We start from the raw sequence: 24,387 nt of genomic DNA on the forward strand, positions 1-24,387 counted from the left end.
AGTAGTGCGGTCACTGCCATATGAAACAGCTTTGGGAAGACCAGTGGCTTGGGCAAAAAAAAAGAATTTACCAAAAAGATTAATTCTTAAACAGTGGTTGAGAAAAAAAAAAAAAAAGAATTTACTGACACAAATGCACAAGAATGAGTTTATTGAAACACCACTAGAAAGCAGTGGGTGAGTTCCAGAAAGGGAATCATGTCACTGAGCCGGAGGGGACATTCTTCCATAGCAGTTGAAGGGAAGTAACTTGTTTGCATCCTCATAGGTATCCCATCCCGGTATCTGAGGGGCCAGGCAGCCCTCTCACCATCTTGCTGAGGTTTCACAGCAAAGGTTGTTTTTCCTGAGACTGGCCATTTGTGTAAGGCACCATGGGTCATTGGGGGCTAGGTTCCAGATGTCTGCATGAGACACCATGGGTCAGCTTCTAAATGGTCCTAAATGGTCAGGGGAGTTTGTGTTTTTACTTTTGGCCTTTTGTCTCTGCAGCCACTGCTAGTGACAGTCTATGTGGATGTCCTTATTCACCCTAGCGTGGCTGCATCACCCTGGTGACCTTTCTTAATACGGACCTTCAGAGGGTACTTCAAATATCCTTAAAAAGATGACTGTCAGGGCCAGGTGTGGTGGCGCACACCTTTAACCCCAGCACTTGGGAGGCAGAGGCAGGTGGATCTCTGTGAGTTAGAGGCCAGCCTGGTCTACATAGCAAGTTCCAGGTCAGCTGGGGCTACAGGGAGACTCTCTCTCAAAAAGACCAAAAAAAAAAAAAAAAAAGATGACTGTCATGCAACTCTAAGAGCAGTGTGACAGTCACATGCCAAGCTGTACAGTGAAGGACATTAAAATGGCCAGGTCCCTTGGAAGAGCTGGCAGGCTTTTTAAGGCCTGGAGAGGCTGACACCCATTTCCTTTCCAAAGGACTGTCCTGCTTTCCCATCATTCCTCACTGGTTCTGGACAAATCACTGGGTCTCTCTGAGTTGTTTAATCTCAGGAAAATGGATGATCCCTCCTAGAGGTGGTAGGAATGTTAAAATCATTGTGTCACCCAGGAGAGAGGAAGGGCTGACCTCACCCCTACCTAGCTGGGTGAATTTTCACCATACAGGGTCAGAGACCCTGAAGCTCCTGATAGGGGCCACTCTGCTGGCTGGCTGTCCCTGAACTCCTGGAACAGGTCTCTAATGTTTTGGTTGTTAGCCTTAGCCTTTAATACCTGTGCTATCCCTCCAGCCTGGAACAGGTCTCTAAACTGCCATCAGTTACCCAGGGCAACTCCCACCCCCACAACAAATCCTCTCCTTCCTTCCTAAAGCTTTCCATTAGCTCAGTGATCACATGGTCAAGGAAACCTGTCCTTTTTCATCTTTGTGTCCCTAGGGTCCAGTATGGGGCCTAGCACATAGTAGGTGTTTACTACAAGATTGTGATGGAGAGAGGAAGGGGCCCCTTGAGGAAGCCACCCACCCTTCCCTTACAGATGGACTCTGCTGCTTCCTCAGGTGTTCTGGCAAGTACTCACACGTGTCCTCACTGTGCACCTTCCTCACAAGCTGGGGGCTCTTCCAAGGCCTGTTTTGAGCATTCCCCTCTGCATACAAGGGGTGCTTGTTACACAGAGGAACTAAACCTGAGACCAGATGGATGTAGTCAGTCACTTCCTAGTTGTTCAGGGCTGGCTTTGCAGAAGGAGAGTTAACTGCTAACCACGTGGTACCCCACTTACCCTTCCATAAGAGGAAGGTATGGGGCCTGGCTATCAAGGTAGGTATCCTCTGTATGTGTGGTACTGGGGATTGAACCTAGGGTATCACACGAGCTAAGCAAGTGCTATACCACTGAGTTGTATCTCCAGTCTCTTACTTTTTATTTGAGATAACGTCTCACTAAATTGCCCAAGATGGCCTTGAACTCCCTCTATAATCTAGACTGGCTTTGAATTTGCAATCTTTCTGCCTCAGCCACCCAGGGAGCTGGAATTACAGTTTTGTGCTACCAGGCTGGATTAGGGACAGTTGTTAACTCTCCCACACACATGTATATAGTGGATGGAACGATTTTGTTCCTGCAGAAGCAGGGCTTCCAAGCACAGGTGGGGGTGGGTGTTCTACCTAAGGCTTGAGGAGGGGAGCACAGCAAAGCCTCTGGCCTTGTGGTCCTGCCTCATGGACACTCCAGCATCAGCCCTTTGCTGTGGAGGGAGATGGGTCCACCTGAGTCCACAGTGAAGATGGGTGCTGCACCTTTGCATAGATTGTTTCATTGGATGTTTATACTTTCAGATTGGATAAGGCTCAGAGAGGTTAAGGGGCTGCCCTGGGGTGGGGTGGGGGTCAACTAGTAAGTAGCCAGGCCAGATTTGAATCCAGGCAGGTCTGCTCCAACTCCATGCCCTGACCCACTTTGCTCTGCTGTCCATTGGGTTTTGGGGCCCTCCTTCCCTCCCCCTTTCCTCCTCATGCTCTGCCTTGTCCTTCCCTCCTGTACCTGTCCTCTTGTCCCTCACGAGCACTTCCTTCCCTTCCCACTGGCCATTGTGCCTGGTGACTCTTCGCATGTCCACCTTCAGCTTCCCCTCCTCAGGATAGTAGCCTCTGCCTATGGCTCACTATAGCTAATAAATGGCTCCCCTCTGCCCCTCAAAACACTCACTTTCCTTCTACTGGGATTTTTCCTCATAGGCCAGCAAAGTTTGTGGTCAGAAGTTGAGAATACAGTCATGTCACCAAAATGTATTTAGTGCCTTCTGTGTGTCAAGCACAGTGGAACCTTAGACAAGGCCCAGAGAGATCCTGGACCTCAGTTTACCAATGTGAGTGTGGGGGATAGCGACATTAGTCACTCTACAGGACTGCCGTACAGATTTGTCTAGAGCAGCAAGATATGGCTTCCTGTCTTCTTTCCAGCCCAAGATCTTGGTTCACGAACAGAAAAAAGGAGTGGGGCTTGGGAGATGGCTCAGTTGATAAGGTGATTGCCATGCTAGTATGGAAACCTAAGTTCGACCCCCAGCAACCACATAAAAGCCAGGTGTCGTAGAATGAGCTTGCAATGCCAGCACTGGGAAGGTAAGAACAGGTGGATCCCTAGGGCTTGCTGTCCAGACAGCCTAGCCTAATCTCAAGCCCCTGACCCACATGACAGTCTCTGTCTCAAAAGAACACGGAGGACAACTCCTAAAGAACATCTGAGCTTGGCTTCAGGCCTCAACACACATTCTTTAAAAAAAAAACAACTTTTTAATTATTGTTCTATGTGTGAGTATATTGTCTGCATGTATGTAAGTGCACCTGTGTCCCACAATGCCCACAGAGGTCAGAAGAGGACATTGGATCCCCAGAACTGGAGTTACAGATGATTGTTAGCTGCCATGTGGATGCTGGGAATCAAACCCAGGTTCTCTGAAAGAACAGCCAATGCTCTTAACCACTGAGGAATCTCTCCAGCCCCCTCCACACACATTCTTATACAAATACAAATACACACACACACACACACACACACACACACACACACATACACAAGGACAGAGAGAAGGTGGGACCAGCATTGCCCATGTGCTTTACAGTGGGATAAACAGAGGCCTGGGGAATACCATCATTTGCCCAGAGGAATGCTTTGCATTGGCCATGGAACCCCCAGTGTGCCCAGGGTTCCCAGACCCATGCTGACAGGGATCAACAGGCAGAGTGGACTGCTTGGCTATTTGGAACGCCCAACCTTGATAGTACACACACAGAGGAACATGTATGTTGTTTTATTTCTTTCCATGCCAAGAAATACAGAGTCACTTGTGTGTATGGTAAGGAGGGGGCATTCTTGCTATTCCCCAGGGAGTCCAAGAAAAGGCTGAGCCAGAGCCCACAGCTAGGGAACCATTGTGCTCCTGCAGCTGACAACCGAACCAAGACAGAGTTGTGACAGCAGGGCCCTCTTGTCCTCCCCCACCACACCACTCCCTGCTTCAATGCAGACTGGGGGTATTAGGTTCCCTGTGGCTAGGGCCCATGAGAACCATCCCTCACTCTTCCCACCCCAGTGGCCCTCTCCTCCTGCCCTGTGTTCCCCTCTGCCCAGTGGCTGCCTCTGAGCTACATCCCTGGCAACACGAAAAGGCTCCCAGGTGGTTCTTGCCTGGTGGAAGAACCTTCCAGCTAAGCCATTCTCTGAGGCAGAGCACTCAACTTTCAGGACTTGAAGTATGAACAAATGTGTGCATGTGTGAGGGTGTACATGGCAGGCCTGGTGTACAGGGGCCAGGAAGGCCTAGCTGGGTGTGTACTGTGTTCCAAGGATGTAGAGGCTAGAGACAGAGGCCACTTCTGCCTCTTCTCCCCCATGTAACAATCCATAGAATCTTTCAATGCCCCTCTTCTTAAGGATCCTGAAGTTGCCCCCTGCCCCCAAAGGCCTAGGGGAGACCCTGAACTCATGACCAGGAGCCTATGATGGGCTGATCCCATAGGCATCACATTTCTGGTGAGCTGACCTCCCAAATCACACGCATTGACAAACTAAGCTAACATACTTCCTCCCCCCAGTAAATGGGGACATCTCTACTTTGGCTTCAAAGATCCCATAAGGGATACTCAGCCAGTCTTAACTTTAGGAGCATATATATGAGTTCATTCCCTCAATGGGAGCCTAATATAGGAACAGCAACCCCAAAGGAACACCCCTCAACCCCTCTGCCCTTCCAGCAGCCATTCTGACCCTGAAAGGTCCAGAGCTGCCACTACAACTACTACACTTCCCAACAGTCAGTGTCTCTGTGCTGCCCCGCCCTGTCCAGGGTCTCTGAGACAGTGGGGAGTCAGGCAAGGGCCCTGGGGAGAAAGCATGAGGGTCCTAACAGTGCAAAGGAGCAGCAGACTTCCAAACTCCAACCAGTGTGGCTGCGGCTTCGGAGGGCAGAACCCCTGGCTGCTGGGTAGGGGAAGCCTGGACCACTTCTCCCCAGATCTGAGCTGAAGGAGAAGAGGATGGAAATGTGACATTGGGTAAGGGGGCTCAGAGAAGGCAAGGCCAGCAGGGGAGGCCTGTGGGCACAGCCTGTGCCAGAGAAAAAAAAAGGAGATGCTCAGAGCCAAAGAGCAGGCGGCAGAGGACCCTTCTCAGCTCTTCTCCCAGTGTTCAGTAGGTCCTAAGATACAGAGCCTTCTAGGCCCCTGCATCCTATCCCCTAGCCCCACTCTCCAAGGACCCAGCCTGCAGCTAAACCCATCCTTCTAGAATCCTGAGACACCAGATCAAGAAACAAGAATTCTCCAGCCTGCTCCCTTCCAAGCAGTGGCAAAGACCCCTGACAGCATGCAAGTCTGTGAGTCACCAAGGAAGGGTCTCTAAACCCCTTCTAGGGCAAGCTTTTGTTGTATGGTCCGGCAGGGACACAGAACCAGACACAGAGTATCCCATGTAGCTGGGTTAGGAACCTGAAGCCACAGCCCCCGACCCAGTGCCCTGGCTCCCCAGGCCTATATGGGGCCCCTGAGCCACTCTGCATGGGTTCCAAAGATTAGAGTTCAGACCTCCCAGGAGGCTGCAGCAGAAGACAGGTCAGACCCCACACCTCCCCACTGGCTAGCCTGGGTCAGGTTAAGTTCTAGGACTTCAGGTTGGTGCCCCAGGCTACAGAACAGGTGGGAAGCAAGAGGCAGACCCAGTTGTCCTGGAAGCCACTCTGGAATCGGAGTAGGCTGAAAAGTCCTGAGGCTGAAGTTCGGTAAGAGCTGGAGGTGTGTCATGTCATGTTGACCCTGTCCCAGTCTTCACTTTGCAGTGGGGAATTTCTGGGGGACTCTTGCCTCTTTCCAGGGCAGCTATTGCTCCTGTGTGCCTGCAAGGATCGAGGGCCCATTCTGAGCGGTCTTCGGGCTCAAGTAGGGATAGAGCAGGTGGTGGCACAAAACATGCAAGCAGTCTATTTGCTCCCCCTCAAGAAAAATAGAAAAGATCTCAAAAAAGTCCTGGTCCACAGACAGGGCTACGCTGCTTCTTTCTTGGCTGTGGGGCTGGCTTTCTTGCTCTGGCAGTTTATGCTGCATGTGGGTCCCAGGAATTATGGGGATAAGAAACCAGCCAGATAACTGTGGTCAAACAGCAAGGGATGTATGCAAGAGATTAAACCACATTATTCATTATCAAGGGCAATTTCATTTCCTTCCTTCCTTCCTTCTTCCTTCCTTCTTCCTTCCTTCTTTCCTTCCTCCTTCCTTCCTTCTTCCTTCCTTCTTTCCTTCCTTGCTCCAGATTTCCCTTCCTCTCTGCCATGGGCTGACAATGAAATGATATGGGGTTTCCTTCCAAGTTTGTGCTTTTGGAGCTTGGGGACAGGTAGGCAGTCACCATCCTGTTCTCTGTAGTGTATGGGGCATGTGGGTTCGAAGCTCTCCAGCTGGTTGGCGTCTACCTCTGCTAGAAACAGCTCCTTGGTTACTTCTGAACTGTAAAGAAAAGAACAGTTAGGGTAAAGCAACGTGGAGAGCGCTGGGTCTTCAGGTCCTTGCTTTGAAGAGCCATGGCCCCATGCTGAACTGTTCCGTGGTGGGCAATGGTAAGAAGGGGAAAGTACACGGACATCTTTGATTTAGGGCTTTTGATGGAACAAAACTACCAATGAGAACGCTGTGGCCTGGTTGGTGATTGATTAAAGGATGAGCATGTGACTCTAACTAGGCCAATCAAAAACAGTCCTAGGACTTTTGCCATGTTGATAGAGACATTTTATTTTTTAAGGCAGGGTATCCTGTAGACCAGCTGACCTTAAACTTACTATATAACCAAGGTTGACCTTGAACTCCGGATCCTCCAGTATCCTTCTCCCAAGTGCTAGGATTATAGACATCTGCACTATGCCTGGACCTCACTATTTTGTTTTTATTACTGCTTAATTGCTGGACTGATTAGCATGTATGCCTCTCCTAGGACACTATTATTCCTGCTGGTTGTCATCCTGTTATCATAGGGAGAAGTCCTACCTAGAAATGAAGCCAACACATTGGAAAGCAGGACAAGGTCATGAAACAGATCCCCTCACCATCATTTGAGTACAGCCTTGTGCCAAACTAGAGCAATTTATCCTGAAATTTTTTATGGAAGCTGTACATTTCCTTTGCCAGTTTGAGTTCAGAAGTTGTCCTGGCTACAGTGACAAGCAGCAGAGGACCAAAGCAGCCTGGGACCAGGTGAGGGAACCCAATGCCCCAGACTCCAATGTCCATCAGACTCCACACTAGTGAAGTAATGAGGCCTAGAGCTTATGGAACAAGCTTTTATTCATACAGGAAAAGAATGGAGGACCTGAACTCTGAGCCCAGAATAGCTGACTGCAAACTCTTATGCTTGCTTCTCTGGGGTAGCCAAGGCTGGCCATGGCCCTACACACTGGTCCCAGGCTCTGAGCACTCCATGCTCCAGGCTAGCACTGCTCATACTAATGCTTGGAATATTACTAATATGCAGATTTGGGGCTGGAGGCTTGACTCAGTGGTTGGTTTATTCTCTAGCATGAATGAGACCCTGGGTTCCAAACCCAGCACTGCCAAAAAGAAAAAGAAGAAAACAAAAAAAGAAAATGTCTAAAATGCAGATTCCCACTCAATGGGTGCAGGGTGGGGTCTGAGTGTCTAACATAGCCCCAGACAATGCCTCTGCTGCAGGTCCATGGAGCATATTTTGAGCAGCAAGACCTTTAGAGGAAAGGCTTAGCTTGATCACTGAAATGAGCAGAGATGTCTGATGCAGTCCATGCTGGGGACACGCTAAGATGGGGGGCTTCTACACTCACAAAGCTGCAGCTGACAGTCTTGCAAAGGGTTCCCCCGCTGAATAACCTCCCCAGCCACTTTTGAGTGTTCACATGAACGGTACTTCCTGTCTACCCTGACTTCTCAGCAAGGAGTCCTGTTCATCAGTTTACTTAGTGATCACATCCATTATCTTGAGTGATGCTCACAAAAACCTTCATGCTGGAGGCCTCTTCTTGGTATTTTATACTTGAAAACACGAGGTTCAGCCAAATGGGACACTGGCCCAGGTCCCAGGCCATCAGAGCTGAGTCTGGAATTCTTGGCCTCTGACCCTAGGCCAGTGCCCTTTCTACACTCTTTTCCATTAATCCAGTAATTCCAGGCATAAGATGAGTCTGAAAACCCATCTTCACTGAAATAGTTGAGATTGGGGGATTGGTCCACTGTTCTCGAGAGGATGCAACTCTATCCTTCCCCTACCTACTGCTCCTGCTCCAAGGGCTCCCTCTGCTCCATGCAGTTGGGCCTTACCTGTGAAGTTGACAGTGACAGCCACAATGATAATGATGATGCCCAGGATGATGAAGCTGATGCTGAGCAGACGGGCCAGGCGGCCCAGCCTCCGTGCTCCATCCAGGTCCCCCTGCTGCACACTACTTCGAGACTGCAGAGAAAGGACAGAAAGACCTCAGGGAGACTGTCCATCAATCATGTGGGTGAAGAAGTCATTCAGTGGCCCCTTGAGCTTCCAGACACACTTCATCCTTACTGCTAGCCACACTCTAGTGGCTCCTACTGGACACATGACCTGGACTTCTTGTGGGGACCTCTCTGCATGGGGACACAGAACCAAGCAGTGTGGGCACTTCCTCTCAGGGTAGTGACAAGGCAAGGTCAGAATGGCAATGACAGTTGGTACAGCGGAGACCCAGGACTTAAGCGGGTGGACCAAGTCCAGGCTAACTTGTAGGAGCAAACAAGCCAAAGCCCTGTGGAGCCTTCCCAAACATGATGCCACAACCATATGGGGACGGAAAGGCAGTCTGGGGTTTTCTGTACTTGTGACATGCCTGCTTCTTTCCTCTGTGGCCTCCTTCTTGCCACAAACCCAAAGACAGTGACCCCCCTCCCTCTAGTTCCTTCCATGACTGTGACTTTGTTCAACACAGTACACCTTCTAGATTGCACAGACATGTCTCGGGTTGTCCTGAAAGGCTCGGCTGGATGGAATGCGTCTTCTTGGTGAGCTATGCTTCTCTGGGACCTGGTGACCTGGTGAGATCAGGCAGATGCAGGTGGGATGGAGAATGTAAGAGCAGGGAAGCCCCTGGGTGGGCCCTGGGTACTTTAGTAGGAGATGTATCCAAGCAAGGGTGACCCTGGGCTATTCCTGTTGTGGCCAGGGGACACCTGATGGCCAGGGCTGGTCCCACGACCTGAGTCCTTACCCTAGAATCCCTCTGCTTTTTCTTGGGCTTCCTAGACTTGCCCAAACCCCTAGGGACCAGGCACAGGGAGTCCACCAAGGGTGTGACTGCTTTCAGAGTCACAGGCAAGTCATTTGAGTTTTGGGTTGTTTGGGGTTTCGTTGTTGTTGTTGTGCTGAGATTAGAACCCAGAGCCTTGCGCATGCTAGGCAAACACTTTACCACTGGACTATATCTTCAGTCCTTTAAAAAAAATTTTTTTTAAATCTTGGCACAGAGTCAAGACGTTAAGATGACCAAGCTGGCCTGGAATTCACTCTGTAACCCAGGCAGTTCTTGGACTCACAATCCTTCTGCCTCAGCTTCCCAACTTACAAGCTTGCTCCGCCAGTCCTAGTCAGATATTTTATTTTCTAATTCTTAGAGGCTCTGGGGTGCAACAGGAAAATGTGGTCAAGTACCTTGATGGTGGTAAAAATGATGATAGTGGTGACTTATTGAGCCTGCCCTCTTGCCAGGCATCCTGTTTGAGATGGCACCTAGCAATCTCCCTGGGCCTCACAATCATTCCAGCAGGTTGGCAGTGCTGCCCCATTTCCTTGATGAAAGGTGAGGATCAGAAACATGACCTTCCTTCTGTCTCTGCTCCTGGTGTCCTGTCCTTTTTACCTCATGAATTCTAACCAATCTTCTAACTCTCCATTCCCATTCTAAATGACTTCTAGACAGGGTGGCATCCAATTCCATCTGCCTCTTGCCTTGTGTGACTCCTCTGACATGCCCACACCCCAGTTATTGGCAATAGCTGAAGTTCACCATCTAGGTCACAACTTAGTTTGTTAGGCTGTTTGTTTTCAGTGCTAAGGACTGAACCCGATCCTTGTACATACTAAGCCAGTGTTCTACCACTGAACCACATCTCCAGAGACCACCTTGCTAATGTATTTTCCCTCCTAGTCAATTCCATTTGCCACTCTCCTCTCTAATGTCCTGGCACCCACCCCAGTTCCAAGTACCCCTTTTGACCTGAGACATGCTGACAGCCTCCTGAAAGACCCCCTGGCTCCAGGCTCTGTCCTTTTCCATTTCATTCCTCACATAACTATTTCACTCCACAGATATTCATACCGGGCACTGTGTCAGGCCCCCAGGATGCTACAGTGTGCAAGAGTTTCAGTGTCTATGCTCAGGACCTCACAACCTGCTGGCCTCCTTTGCAGCCACCAAAATAAAGACAAACTTGCAATGTAAGGAGTGTTACAGAGAAGAGACAGATGACCTATGAGCACTTATAAAACAGAAGAAGCAGGAAGGGATTCCTGGAGGAAGGACTGCGGAGTTGATGTGAAGGATGGGTAAGAATTGGATAGATTTCTTCTCTAAAGGGAGAAAAGTATCCAGGCAGAAAGTGCCATGTGCAAATGGCCTGTGTGGAAGATATGCACAGTCAACATTTGATGCCTGAGGAAAGCAGGAGGCACCAGACAAAGACCAGTGTAGCTGGAGCTGACAGAGGTGGGATAAGGAAGCTGTGCAGGAGGGCAGGGCTCTGCCAAACCAAAAGGATATGGCTCCTGGTCCCAGAAGTATCGGGAGCTAGTGAAGAAAAGGCAAGGGAATGAAATGATTGGCTATCAGCTTCTGCAAGGCCCCTTTCTGTTAGCGAGGATCCCAGTGGAGATGGGGAGGCACATGGAGAGCTACCGCAAAAGTTCAGTGAGAACATGCTGGAGAGATGGCCCAACGGTTCAGAGCACTGGCTGCTCTTCCAAGGACCTGAGTTCGATTCCCAGCACCCATATGGCAGCTAACAACCATCTGTAACTCCAGTTCTAGGGGAATCCAATCCCCTCTTCTGACCTCCACAAGCACTGTATGACACGGGTGCATTTGCATACATGCAGGCAATATACTCATACACATAAAATAAAAATAATAAATAAAATATTTTCTTAAAAATTTCAGTGAGAGCTTGGCATGGCAGAGCATCCCTAGCTTTCCAGCACTTGGGAAGCTAAAGGAGGAGGATCACCAGCCAGAGATCAGCCTGGGCTGCATAGTGAGACCCTGCCACAAAAAAAAATTACTGGGGAGATGGTTCAGTTGGTAAAATGCTTGCCATACAAGCATGAGGATGTGAGTTTGGATCCTTAACACCCATATAAAAATCCAGTCGAATTCATATGCCTAAGAGCGAGGCTTAATAAAGAAGCTGAGGCTTTAAACCTAATCGTGCACGTATGTAGGTGTATATTTGTACAAACCTCCATGATGTTTGCCAGGGGGAGGAGCCAAAACTTAGAAAATATGATAATTAAAGGAAAAAAAGTGATTCAAACTGGTATCAGAATGTGTTCATTCAAGGGCTGGAGAAATGGTTTAGTGGTTAAGAGAACTGGCTGCTCTTATAAAGGACCTGGGTTCAGTTCCCAGCACCCACATAGTAGCTAACAACTGTCTGTTACTCCAGTTCCAGGGGATCCAACACCTTCTTCTGGCCTCTGTGAGCATTACACAACACAGATACACTTACCTACATGCAGGCAATACATGCATACACATAAAAAAAAAAAAGCCAGGCATGGTGGCGCACGCCTTTAATCCCAGCACTTAGGAGGCAGAGGCAGGCGGATCTCTGTGAGTTCAAGGCCAGCCTGGTCTACATAGTGAGTTCCAGGACAGCTGGGGCTACAGGGAGACCCTGTCTCAAAAAGACCAAATAATAATAATAATAAAAATTAAAAAGAGGAAGAGTGTGTAGCATAGAGAAAGGTCTTAGGTTTCCAAGAAGTTCAGATTTACAATTCTAGGGATGTAGGGCATGGTATCACATCTGTAATCCTGGCTACTCGAGAGGCCAAGGCAAGAGGATCGAACATTCAGGGCTAACCTGAACAGCTTAGAGATTGATCCTGCCTCCAAATAAAATTTTTAAAGGTTGGAGGAAAAGTGTTCAGTGGCAGAACACTTGCCTAGCTTGTGCAGAGCCCTGGCTTCAGTCCCCAGTGCTTCAAAAGAAATAGGAGAGGGGTACTCTGGAACTGCCTTGAATAATTGCCAAGGACCTCTCAGCTGTGAGCATCACATGCGGGGTACAGGACAGGTTTGAGATGAGTCCTGCCCCAAAGTCACAGAGAAACAGCAGCACATATACTAATGATTCAGTACCATGGAGAGAAATGTGTGTGCCAACGCAAACGGGAGCAGTAAAAGAAATGGGAGATTTCCTGCTCCTACCTCCAGCCATGTCTCTCCTTCATGCACAGAGCCATAAGTCCCCGAAGTTCAGCCACATTTGTGCCTTTGGATCTTAGAAATACTCCTGGTTGGGGCTCAGTACATTTGCCTTGTCAGTAAACCAATGTACAAATGAACCAATCTAAGTGTGGGAAAAAAATGTGCTGCACCTACAACATCACTTAGTCAGTTACTGAAAATGGCTAAGGAGGACTGGAGATGTAGTAGTCCAGTTGTCAAAGTGCTTACCTAGCATGTACAAAGCCCTGAGTTCTATCCCCAGCACCACATAAACCAGACATGGTGATACATGCCTGTAATCCCATAATTCCAGCATTTGGGAGTCATTCTGTTCACTGACAGGAGGTCTTGCTGCAGGAACGTGGCCATTTCTCAGCCTGCCCTGGAACTCTAATCCATTCATCCCCCAAGCTTATACGGACTGCTGTGCACGGTGAGGCTGTAACTGGACACCTGTAACTGCTGCTCTTCGGACAGAGCCCCTGACCCTACCTCCCTGGCCATAGCAGGCTTAGTGAGGCAGGAAGAAGATCTAAGAGAGGAAGAGAGGCAAGAGAGGGAATGGAGATTTTCTTCCCTGTACACATGGCAGAAAGGTTTGGCTTTCCTGTAAGTGTCCCCAAAGCTAGGTATGGTGTGTGGCCATAAGAGAGTGATGGATTCAGCATCCAGATTATGGGCCTCTTACCACCTATGTGGCCATGGACCATTCTGCATGGCTCAGCTGCCTTGTCCGTTCAATGAGACCCATGAACCAGACTGTCCCTCATAGAACATGCTTTGCAGACAGTAGCATGCTCTAAAGAGGCTGCCAGAGCTGTAGGTCTCCTCCCATCCTGGGGTCAAGGGCTTGAATCTGCATTTAGTAACCCTTAGGGACTTCCAGTAAGGAGTTCTTAAATATCTTCAAAATTTGGAGCCCCAGTGTAGGAGATAACCACCTTTTCTGTGACCTGTCTGCCTGCTGCTGTCAGGAGGAACATAGTGTAGAACCCTAGGTGAATAACTGACTTCATCCATGGGGCAGGAATGGCCTAGGAGACAGACTGGATTCCAGAACAAGGGAGATAGCTATGAGCATTCCCAACATAGCACCTCCTGGTTTCCCCTGATTTCCAGGAAGGCAGCAGGGCGTGATTGGTAGAAATGAGTATGAACATGAGCTCTTGTTCTAGGCAGCCAGGTTGGATTCCAATCCTGGGCTTTCCACTTATTGCCAGGTTACTTCTTACTCTGTGATTGAGAGTTTGGCTGCTTGTTTGTTTGTTTGTCTATCTGTTTGTCTGTACGAGGAGAGTAACAACAGTACCCAGACCTCGTAAGGGTACAGTTAGCATTAAATAATATGTCTAAAGAATTTAGAACTATGCCCAACACTTAGTAAGCCCTCTGTGAATGTTAGTAACATTATCCTTTGGCACTGAGCTCCTTCAGTCTCCTCCTGGCTCCTGATTATTCCCCTTTAGACATTCATCTCTACAACTATACTCCATCCTTTAGCCATCACTCCTCTGAAATCTGAATACCCCACCATATCATCCTCATCTCATCATGCTAGTGGCACTGGCCGCTCTCTGAGCCCCAATCTGTGATCTCTGCCTCTTCCCCAAGGTCATCACCCACTCCTTGTCCAGCTCTTCTCTTCTGCATGTCATTTCAACCACTCTTGCCTGCATCTGCTGTGTCACCTGACCCTGATCTGATGGCATCTCTGCCTACAAACCTGTATCTACAGCTAGAGCAGATAGTGTGCCTGATCCATAGTTTCTAGCCTCAGCCAAGCCTCTTGACCATTAACTGTCTTTCCCTAGCCACCCTCCCTCCCCTGTGCCACAAGGCCCAATTTCTCAGCAAATAGGGATATGGTCTTCCACTCCCTGTGAGCACAGAGGCCATAGAACAAAAGTTACTCCCTTCCCTCTGAGTATTTCTTAGGACTTCTCCTCTCCAGGGGCCTCCCTCCATCAACTTCCACCTCTCCATTTCCCCTGGACTCTCCATCACCAGACACCTGGAATCTACAAATGGCCAACCCAGCAGAACCTGACCTCACTAGGGTTTTTGGGCCCTCACTTTCCCCCTCTTTTCTAGCTTTCCTCCCACTTCCCGGAATCTCCTTTTCAAACCCCACTTCTGCTTACTTCTCTCTGCCTACCCTGCTTTTGTTTTCAGTTTTCATTTTTGAGATAGGGCCTCACTATGTAGCCAGGGTTTAGTCACTATGTATCTAAACATGACTTGAATTCATGGCAATCCTCTGACTTCAGCCTCTCATGTGCTGAGGTGACAGACATGTGCTACCATACCCAGATTCACCCTATAAATGTTGAAGGTTCCAGAGCTAGCTCCAAGAAGCCTCCAATATTTCTGAGTTCAATTGCCAGGAACCTGAGCACACACTGCCACACACACACACACACACACACTCACTCACTCACTCACTCACTCACTCATCCTTCTTGCCCTTCTTGCCCAGCCTCTTCAGAACCACCAAAGTGAGACTTGAACTCTAAGAACAAGTCCCTGCCCTAGGCCAACCCCCATCACTCTTCCCCTCTGTAGTGCCAAATAGCAGCCACCCACCTTGGATGCCCACTTTACAGTGACTATCACTGTCTGCAACCTAAGACAGGCTCAGTCACTGTCAGGGCCAGGCATCCTCTACCATTTCATTCCCTCAAAACAAGCAACTTGACATTCAAGTCAAATGAATGAATGAACCAGTGAAGAAGCAAGTGAATGGAAGGTCAGTGTAGTAAACTCTTAGGGGATTTCCTAAGCACCCCCTCTGCCCCTTGCCATGAGCCTGGTCCATGGCCAACACCTACATCTCTAGTATGCTTTTTATTTTTATCTTTATTTTTTAGTGCTGGGGCTCAAACCTGGGACTGGTGCATGCTAAGCAAGTGCTCTATTACTGAGCTGTATCCCCAACTCTTTAAATTTATTCCTTCCTTCCTTCTTTCTTTCTTTTTCTTTGTTTCTTTTTCTTTCTTCTCTCTTTCTGAAACAGGATCTCACTATGTAGCCCTGGCTGACCTGGAACTCACAGAGATCCACCTACCTCTGGCTCCCAAGTGCTAAGATTAAAGGTGTGAGCCACCATGCCTGGCTTCTTTTGATTTTGAGACAAGATCTTTTGAAGTTACCCAGGCTGGCCTTGAGCTTGTTCTGTAACCCAAGCAGACCTTGAACTTGCAGTCCTCCTACCGCAGTCTCCTTAGCTGCTGGATTACAAATTTGTGCCACCAAGCACATCTTAACTTGTATCCTTGTTCAGACCCTTCAGCCCCTCCTGTCCTATAGCAGCCCTATCACCAGATGAAAATCTAGCCACTCTGGGAACAAAATATAAAGGCTAAATAAGCAAAAATAGTCACAAGCAGCCATGTGTCACATAATTCCACTTATAAAGTGTGTGGAATATGCACCTCTATGGAGACAGGAAGATTTCTGTCACCCAGGGCTGGAAGGGATGGAGAATGGTAAATAACAGCTAAAACTCACAGGGTTGAAGGTGAGGAAAATGTTCTAAAACAGACTGCGGTTAAATTCTAACTCTCAGTGAATACACTAAAAACCACTGAATGAACATTCAGCCACAAAGAGGATGGAATCCTGTCATTTGCAACAATGTGGATGGAACTGGAGATCATTGTTAAGTGGAATAAGCCAAGCACAGAAAGAGAAGAACTGCATGATCCCACTTGTGTCTAAAAGAGTTTATCTTAAGCTGAGTATGGTAGCTCTCACTTAATCTCAGTACTAGGGAGGCTGAGGCAGGAGAATGGTCACAAGATGGAAACTTACCTGGGCTACAGAATAAGATCCTGTCTCAAAATAAGGAGGTACAGTGATGCCTATTTGTAATCCTAGCTAGAAGTAAGATGGGTATAAATAACAAAAACGTACTGTACATTTCGTGTGTGTGTGTGTGTTTATGTGTAGGGGGCATGGGTGCTGTGTGTATGAGTATGTGTGAAAGCCAGAGGAAAACCTTCACTACTGTTCCTTAGGAGCAATCTATTTTATTTTTTAAGATTTTCTGTTTATGCATATGTGTGACTGTGTGAATGTATGCCACATGAGTGCAGGTATCTACAGAGGCCAGAAGAGGGAGTCTGATCTCCTGCAGCCAGAGTTAAAGGCAATTGTGAGCTACCCAACATGGATGCTGAGACGTGAACTCAGGTTCTCTGGAGGAGCAATAAGTCTGTTATCCACTGAGCTATCTCTCCTGCCCCTGGTCCACTTTCTGTTGAGACAGAGTCTCTCACTGACTTGGAGTTTACCACATAAGCTAAACTGATGAGCTAATGAGCCCCAGGAACCCACCCGTTTTAGTTTCCCAAACCCTGGGATTACAGGCACATACTACCACACCCAGCTTTTTTATGTGTTCTGGGAATCAAACTCAGGCTCTTATATTTGAAAGGCAGGCACTTTACCAACTGAGCTATCACCCAGCCCAATGTAATATATGTTTCAAAGATCTAGAAGAAAGGGTTCTGAAAGTTTCTACAATAAGGAAATAATAAATGTTTGAGAAAATAGATATGTTTAAGCTGGGTGTGGTGGCACATGCCTGTAGTCCCAGCACCTGGGAGGCAGAGGCAGGCAGATCTCTGTGAATTCAAGGCCAACCTGGTCTACATAGTGAGCTCCAGGCCAGCTGGGGCTACAGGGAAACCCTGTTTCAAAAAGACAGAAAAGAAAATATATATGTTTAATCTGACTTAAATATTATATAATGAAGGGCTGGAGAGATGGCTCAGTGGTTAAGAGCACTGGCTGCTCTTGCAGAAGACCTGGGTTTGAATCCCAACACCTGCAAGGCAGCTAACAACCATCTGTAACTCCAGTTCCAGGGGATCCAACACACTCTTCTGACGACTGCAGGCACCACACGACACAGGTGCACTTATACACATGCAGGTCTTACACTCATACACATAAAATAACAGAAAAACAAAATATTTTTAATATTATATAATGTATAATACATTGAAACAGCATATGGTATTCCATCAATATATACAATTTTATGTTTTTATGTATCATTTAAAATGTAGTATATATCATTTTTAAAAAATATTTTATTTATAATTTTTATTTTATGTGTACGAGTGTATTGCCTTCATGTAACCACAGAATACACTTAGGATGGGCTGGGTGTTGTTTTTAAGCACCAGTGCACCCGTGTCGTGCAGTGCCGCAGAGGTCAGAAGAGGGCTTCAGATTCCCCTGGAACTGGAGTTAAGGATGGTTCGTAGCCACCATGTGGGTGCTGGGAATCGAACCTGAGTCCTCTGCAAGAGCAGTCAGCGCTCTTAACCACTGAGCCAACTCTCCAGCCCCACTAAAATGTAGTATATATCATTTTAAAATAATAATGATATATAAATAAAATTATCATTTTAAAATAATTTTGCAGGCTGGGGATTTAGGTCAGTGGTAGAACGTTCATTTATCATGTGCAATGTTCTGTACCTCAAAAACAGCAATAAATACATATATTTTATAAGAAGCCCATTGAAACATGAATTATATGATATGTGCATTATATCTCAATAAGGCTATTAAAAACAGGTCTTAAAAATATTGGGTGGAGAGATAGCTCAGCAGTTAAGAACACTGGTTGCTCTTGCAGAAGACCTGGGTTCGAATCCCAGCACCCACATGGCAGCTAACAACTGTCCATAACTCCAGTCCCAGGGGATCTGACAGCCTCTTCTGACCTCTGCGAGCATTGCACAATATGGGTGCACTTACCTACATGCAGGCAATACACGTATATGCATAAAATAAAAAATAAACAAATAAAATTAAAAATATTAGGTATAGTGGCACACTCCTGTAATCACAGCACTTGGGAGGCTGAGGCAAGAAGATTACCATGAGTTTGAGGCCAACCTAGGCTATTCAGCAAGACCTTGTCTCAAAAGTAAAAAATAAAGTAAAATAAAAATCCCACAGTGGCTTCCCATCTGCAAAGGAAGCTCCCAGCTGCACTTAGTCACTGTAACCACAGAACACACTTAGGATGGGCTGGGTGTTGTTTTTAAGCACTTTGTGTGGCCTGTCTGATCTCAGCCTCACAGCTCTCTAATGCAGGCATAAATTATGCGCAGGCCCACATTGCAGATGGATAAACTGATGGGAGATTGAATGACTTGCCCAAGATTACATAATTCCTTTGTGCTTGTACCTAGTCTGGGCACTTCTTGCAATATGCTGTAAGGAACTGTTTACAGGCCTCTCCCCCAGGAGTGTAGCTCCTGGGATTTGGTTGTAATATCTAGTTTGGAGCTGTATTTCTTGCTCCTGGCCCATCAGACCCCACACGAGAACAGTAAAAGAAGGCACAAGTACCAGGGATAGGTCCAGTGGCCACATGGTCTTGAACCCAGGTTTCTTTTTGCAAGGTCAGCACCTACTCATTCTCACCCTGCCCCTTACTCCCAGGAGACAGATTCTAGAATATTTTCTCCTGAGCCCTTGTGTAATCTCCCTTCTTAAAGCCCGTCTTTCCTCCTGGGACCTTTCCCGGTAACCAAGCAGTGGCCCTTCCCAGAGCCGCTAGCTGCACCCTGGAGCCTGGCTCTGTCCCCAAGTGCAGCAGGCCGCAAGGACATTCAGAAGACCACTGCCCAGAAGACCTGCCTAACCTTATCTCTTGAACCGTGTCCCTCATACAAGAGACACTGCCACTGCTAATGTCCCTTGATGACCTGACAGGTGGCACTAGATCTGATGGGGACTTAATGAAGTGGACAGAAATGTCTGAAGAAGTACAGGCTTTCTCAGAGGACAGTGGGGGTGATCACAACTCCTAGCAGCTCAGTGATCAATGACTCAGCAGCAGTGTCACTCCAGGGAGGCAGGCAGCATCACCTCACCCAGGTCTCTGTCCCTGACCACTCTAGAAGCCACATTTGTGCTCGCTGCCCTTAATCTCATTCTGAAAGTCACTGCCCTGTCCAGCCCATCTGCAGACGCTCTGTGAGATCTTCTGTCAGCAGCCCTACCCAAATGGCTTGGCTAGAGAACAGATCTATTCAGAGCCCCACAGCGGTGAAGACTGGCCTACATGCCCCTCCCTGGCAAGGCTGGCCATGCCCTCTGACTCCAGCCCAGACCTCTTACCCTAAGCCCAGATAGTGAAATCTGGGTAATCATGAGGTCCAGAACTCTAGGGAGAACTCCACTGTGCTCCACCCCCAGCATCCAGCCAAATTCCCCCTCCCCATGTTCCCTAAGGAAAGGGAAGCCCCAGGGCCTCAATGTGCAGCACAGGCCACTGTGGCTCTTGGAAACCAGAGCTGACAGTGGCTGGTATAATGCCCAGGTGGCTCAGGAGGCCTGGCTCCCTTCAGGACATCCAGAACCCTGGTCTGTCTTTCTTCTGGCTGCATTCTCTGCTTATACAGACCTCCTCTCTGGCAGCCCCCTTCACCTCCAAAATGACAAGCAAGACCCCCAACTTGGCTATCTCTTTACCCTCCATTACTTCACTCCAGATATACCCCTGAATCCCTCTCCCAACAGAGTCAGGGAGAAGTCAAGCTGTGATACTCAGAGGCAACTGAGTCCTAGGCCCCTCCAGAAGAAAAAGAGTCTCCCACCAAGGCCCCTGGGAACATGCCTGCATCTTACACCCAAACCCTTCCCCCTGAACAAAGCATAGCACTTACCATGATAGAAAAGATGAGGGGGATGAGGTTGAGGGGCCAGACAGGGCAGAAGCAAGAGGCAATGGCAAGTACCAGGTAATCTTTGGGAGCTTCTTGGTCCTGGGCATAAGAAGTAGTGATAATGGAAGATGCCCGCCTTGAGCTGGCACGGGAAGGGGAGCCAGAGAGGGAGGCTTGGCGGTGCCCCTCAGAGATAACCTTGAAGGGCAGACCGTGGCCATTCTGCTCCAGATCCAGAGCCCCTGACAGGGACTTGGACAGACTCAGGGCTTTGTCATCCTTGCTCTCCACTTTGGTAAGAAGCTTCTCCATCTCAGGCAGGTCCAGCGGTGAGGTGGAGCCTGGGTCCTGCTCTTGGGGAAACTGAGGCTGTGCTGGGTCGGCCATGTTGGTTTGGGCCTTGGGGTTCTCCAGGTCCAGGCTAGGACAAGGGGCTCCAGAGGGTCCTCAGCACACCATTTCCTAGCCCAGATTTCAAGCCTCTGGAGCAGGGGTGGAAGCTTTTGCAGGGGATTAGGGCCAGCTGGGTGTTGGGAGGCTCAGAGAAGGATTCTCAAGGCTAGCAGGTTCAGAGCCTGGGGCCTGCTGCTGCTCCTGTGGAGATCCCCAGGAATCTGGAGGCTTCAGCTCGGTTCAAGTTTGAGGCCAACTTTGCTGGCGCTGCTGACAGCACAGATGGGCGGGGAAACTAGAGAAAGCACAGCGAAAAGAGGAGCTCCTTTCCTCTTCTCGCCAGTGAATGAGGCTGAGGCAGGGAGGCTGTGTGTGTGTGTGTGTGTGTGTGTGTGTGTGTGTGTGTGTGCGCGCGCGCGCGCGCCTGTCCCTCCCTTCCTCCCTACCCTCCTTGGAGATGCCTTTCGTTTTCAATTCCCTTCTCCCCAGAGAATTGCCCCAGCAGCATCCTGCCTCTGCCCCAGCCCAGTCTGGCACAGCTCAGCACAGTCCATGGGAACTTGGGCCAGCCTCTGATTTCCTTTGCAGTCCCAGGACCTGTTCCTCTGGGCCAGGGGCTCTGGATAGAAAAAAAGACAGTGATCACAAAAGTATGAGAGTTCCGTTTCTCCCCTACTAAGCAGATGAGTGCTTCCTACTGTCCGTTGGGAAATGCTGGTCTCTGGGCCCATCACATCCCACCCAGGCCTTGACCCTTAACCTTTAGAAGCATCTGGGCCAAAGCCTGCCTCCTCAGGAGAGAAGAGATGTTGACTGTGTGGCCCTTGGAGGACCTCTGCCTGAGTTTCTAAGCAGCTCACCAAAGGCTGGGGAAGGGGCCTGTGAGGTAAATGACTTTGTGTTGTGCCTGTTGGGGTTTTTCCATGGTACTGAATGGTAGGCAGAGACCCTCCTGGGACTGCTCCAAAGCACCATGGGTTCTGGCTGCTTTAACTCTGATCCTCTCCACTGTTTCTGCCTCCTTGATTCTCTTCATCTTTTCCTCTCTCTCACCTTACTCTGCTTTACCATAGTGACATGGAGCTACCAAGGGTACATAGAGGGGTATGATTTGGATGGGATATATGAAACCACTTAAAATTCCAGGGTCATGCATGATGTGGGCAGCCAGCCCACAATCCCAACCCTCAGGAAGCAGAGACAGGGGATCCCTAGCTTGCGAATCAATGAGCTCCAGGTTCAGAGAGAGACCCTGCCTTAATACATATGTAGAGAGTGACTGACGACAGCCAGTGTCAAGCTCTGTCCTCCACACACATGCACAAATATACACATATACCTACACACACGCGCGTGCGCGCGCACACACACACACACACACACACACACACACAATCTGCCCACACATAATTTGAATATGCATACACATTAAAAAGAAGAATTTTTGTTCAGTAAGGAAAATTCATTGTTATTTGCCAAATGCAACCCTCAGGGAGTCTCTTCCTGCTTCTCAGACCAGCAGCTCTTATCCAGGCCAAGCCAGGAGAACTACTGGGTTCCCCTGCCAGGAGGTTTCAGAAAATACACCAATGTCTTTCAAATAGGAAAGCCCTTCCAAGAAAAGGCAGTTAGGCCCCCAAAGTGACAGGTTCTCAGTCAGTATTCCATGTTACAATCTGGGAGCTGTGCTGTGGATGGAGGGACCTAGGCCCAACCCAGTTCAGTTGTAATTACTTAAAATGTAATTAGTCCAAATGAAAATTACTGGATACAAGTAAACACATACAAGATTTTGAAGACCTTGATCAAAAAGAAGGAATATACCATTCCCTTAGTACTTTATACTAAGGGCATGCTGAAATAATATTTGCATATGTATACCTAAATGAAATATTAAAATTAATTTCATATTTCTTTTTTTATTTTTTCTTTTAATGTGCCTAGAAGAAAAATTGAAAATAAAAATATGGTTTACAGGCTGGAAAGATGGCTCAGTGGTTAAGAACATTGGCTGCTCTTACAGAGGACCTGGGTTTGAATCCCAGCATCCACATGGTGGCTAACAGCCATCTGTAACTCCAGTTCCAGGGGATCCAACACCCTCTTCTGTCCTCTGTGGGCACTGCACAACACAGGTGCACTTACATCCATCAGGCAAGACACATAAAATAAAATACACATAAAATAAAAATAAATAAATAAAGCCAGGCATGGTGGCACATACCTTTAATCCCAGCACTTGAGAGGTAGAGGCAGAACTCTGTGAGTTCAAGGCCAGCCTGGTCTACATAGTGAGTTCCAGGACAGCTGGGGCTACAGGGAGACCCTGTCTCAAAAAAAGACCAAATAATAAATAAATAAATAAATAAATAAAAGTTTTTAAATGGCTTACATTATATGTTTAAAAGACAACACTGATCTAAAGGATAGAGGAGGGCTAGTAAGATGGGTCAGCGGGTTAAGGCACTCGCCACCAAATCTGAGTTTGATAATCACCACGTCCCCCACCCCCAGGATACAATGAATGGAAGGAGAGAAATGACTCCTGAAAGTTGTCCTCTGACCTCCACACTTACACATGGCACATGTGCACATGCACACACCCACACACACATACACATGATAGATTATAGATAGATGATAGATAGATAGATAGATGATAGATAGATAATTTTTAACATTAAATAACAGATGGAATAAGACATAATAAAAGAAACAAGAAAAAAAATCAAGATGTCCCCAGAGTGGTCAAGACAGTAGCAGCAAAGGTTACTAACTGGATAGGCTAGGGTTAAGGAACCACCAAGTCAGCTTGGCCAGTGTAAGACACTGGGTCTGCAGTGCCACCTAGTGGGGGATAGTGATAGGGACGGACCAGAGTTGGAGGCGGGCATCTCAGAGGATCGGGGTTGGGGAAGAAGTAGCTGGCCGGTTTGGGCTGTCCACATGAGCCCAACCTAGCCAGTGGTACAGGGTGCTGGTCCAGGTTTCAGGGGTCCCAGGCAGGGTCCCACTAGATTGTACATGGAAGTCTATGGATTATACTCATTCTTCAGGGTGGGCTTGGCCTGCATAGTATTGACTTAACATACATTTGTGTACGTGTGTGTTTGTGTATGCATGCAGGCTAGAAGTCAGTATCAAGTGTCTTCTTCAATTGTTCTCCATCTTATTGTCACTGAATTTGGAGCTTGCTGATTGGCTAGCCCCCTAGTTCTGCTTCCCCAGTGTTGGGATTACAGGGGCATGAAGTGGCACCTGGTTCATATGGGTGCTAGGGACTGAACTCAGGTACTCATGCTTGCCCACCAGGCACTTTACCAACTGAGCCATCTCCTCAGCCCATAACACATGACTTTTTTCCACCTCATCCCCTTTCTTTAAAACAATTTTCAGCCAGGCGTGGTGGCACTTGGGAGGCAGCACTTAATCCCAGCACTTGGGAGGCAGAGGCAGTCAGATCTTTGTCACAAAAAAAAATTCATTATGTTTATTTATTTTGTTGGGGATGGGGTGCACACATGTGCCACAGTATGTATGTGGAGGTCAGAGAACAATTTTTAGTAGTTGATTCTCTCCTTACACTGTGTGGGTTCTAAGGATTGAACTCAGGTTATCAGCCTTGGCAACATATGCCCTTTACCTGCTGAGTTGCCTTCCCAGCCCTAATCCCAGCACTTGGGAGGCAGAGGCAGGCAGATCTTTGTGAGTTCGAGGCCAGCCTGGTCTACATAATGAGTTCCAGGACAGCTGGGGCTACAGGGAGATGCTGTCTCAAAATATATATATAATTTATTCCACATAACAATTTGGGTTTAAGACTTTCAAAGTGAAGATATTGGAAGCCTAGACCAATTTTCTA

At 48.1% G+C, this 24,387-nt stretch overlaps 1 protein-coding gene across 1 annotated transcript; it reads right to left on the minus strand.

Annotated features, from left to right (window-relative positions):
- Positions 1–3,785: 3,785 nt before the first annotated feature.
- On the minus strand, positions 3,786–20,855 carry Trarg1 (trafficking regulator of GLUT4 (SLC2A4) 1). The gene is made up of 3 exons (XM_008828741.3): positions 20,133–20,855; positions 8,285–8,417; positions 3,786–6,448 (listed from the first exon to the last, which is right to left on the minus strand). The coding sequence occupies exons 1-3, from the start codon at positions 20,517–20,519 to the stop codon at positions 6,438–6,440; spliced, it is 531 nt and encodes a 176-aa protein (XP_008826963.1). The 5' UTR covers positions 20,520–20,855; the 3' UTR covers positions 3,786–6,437.
- Between the last annotated feature and the right edge of the window lie 3,532 nt (positions 20,856–24,387).

Source organism: Nannospalax galili, unplaced genomic scaffold (genome assembly GCF_000622305.1).
Source record: "Nannospalax galili isolate Female #2095 unplaced genomic scaffold, S.galili_v1.0 scaffold212, whole genome shotgun sequence".
NCBI classification, from domain to species: Eukaryota; Metazoa; Chordata; class Mammalia; order Rodentia; family Spalacidae; genus Nannospalax; species Nannospalax galili.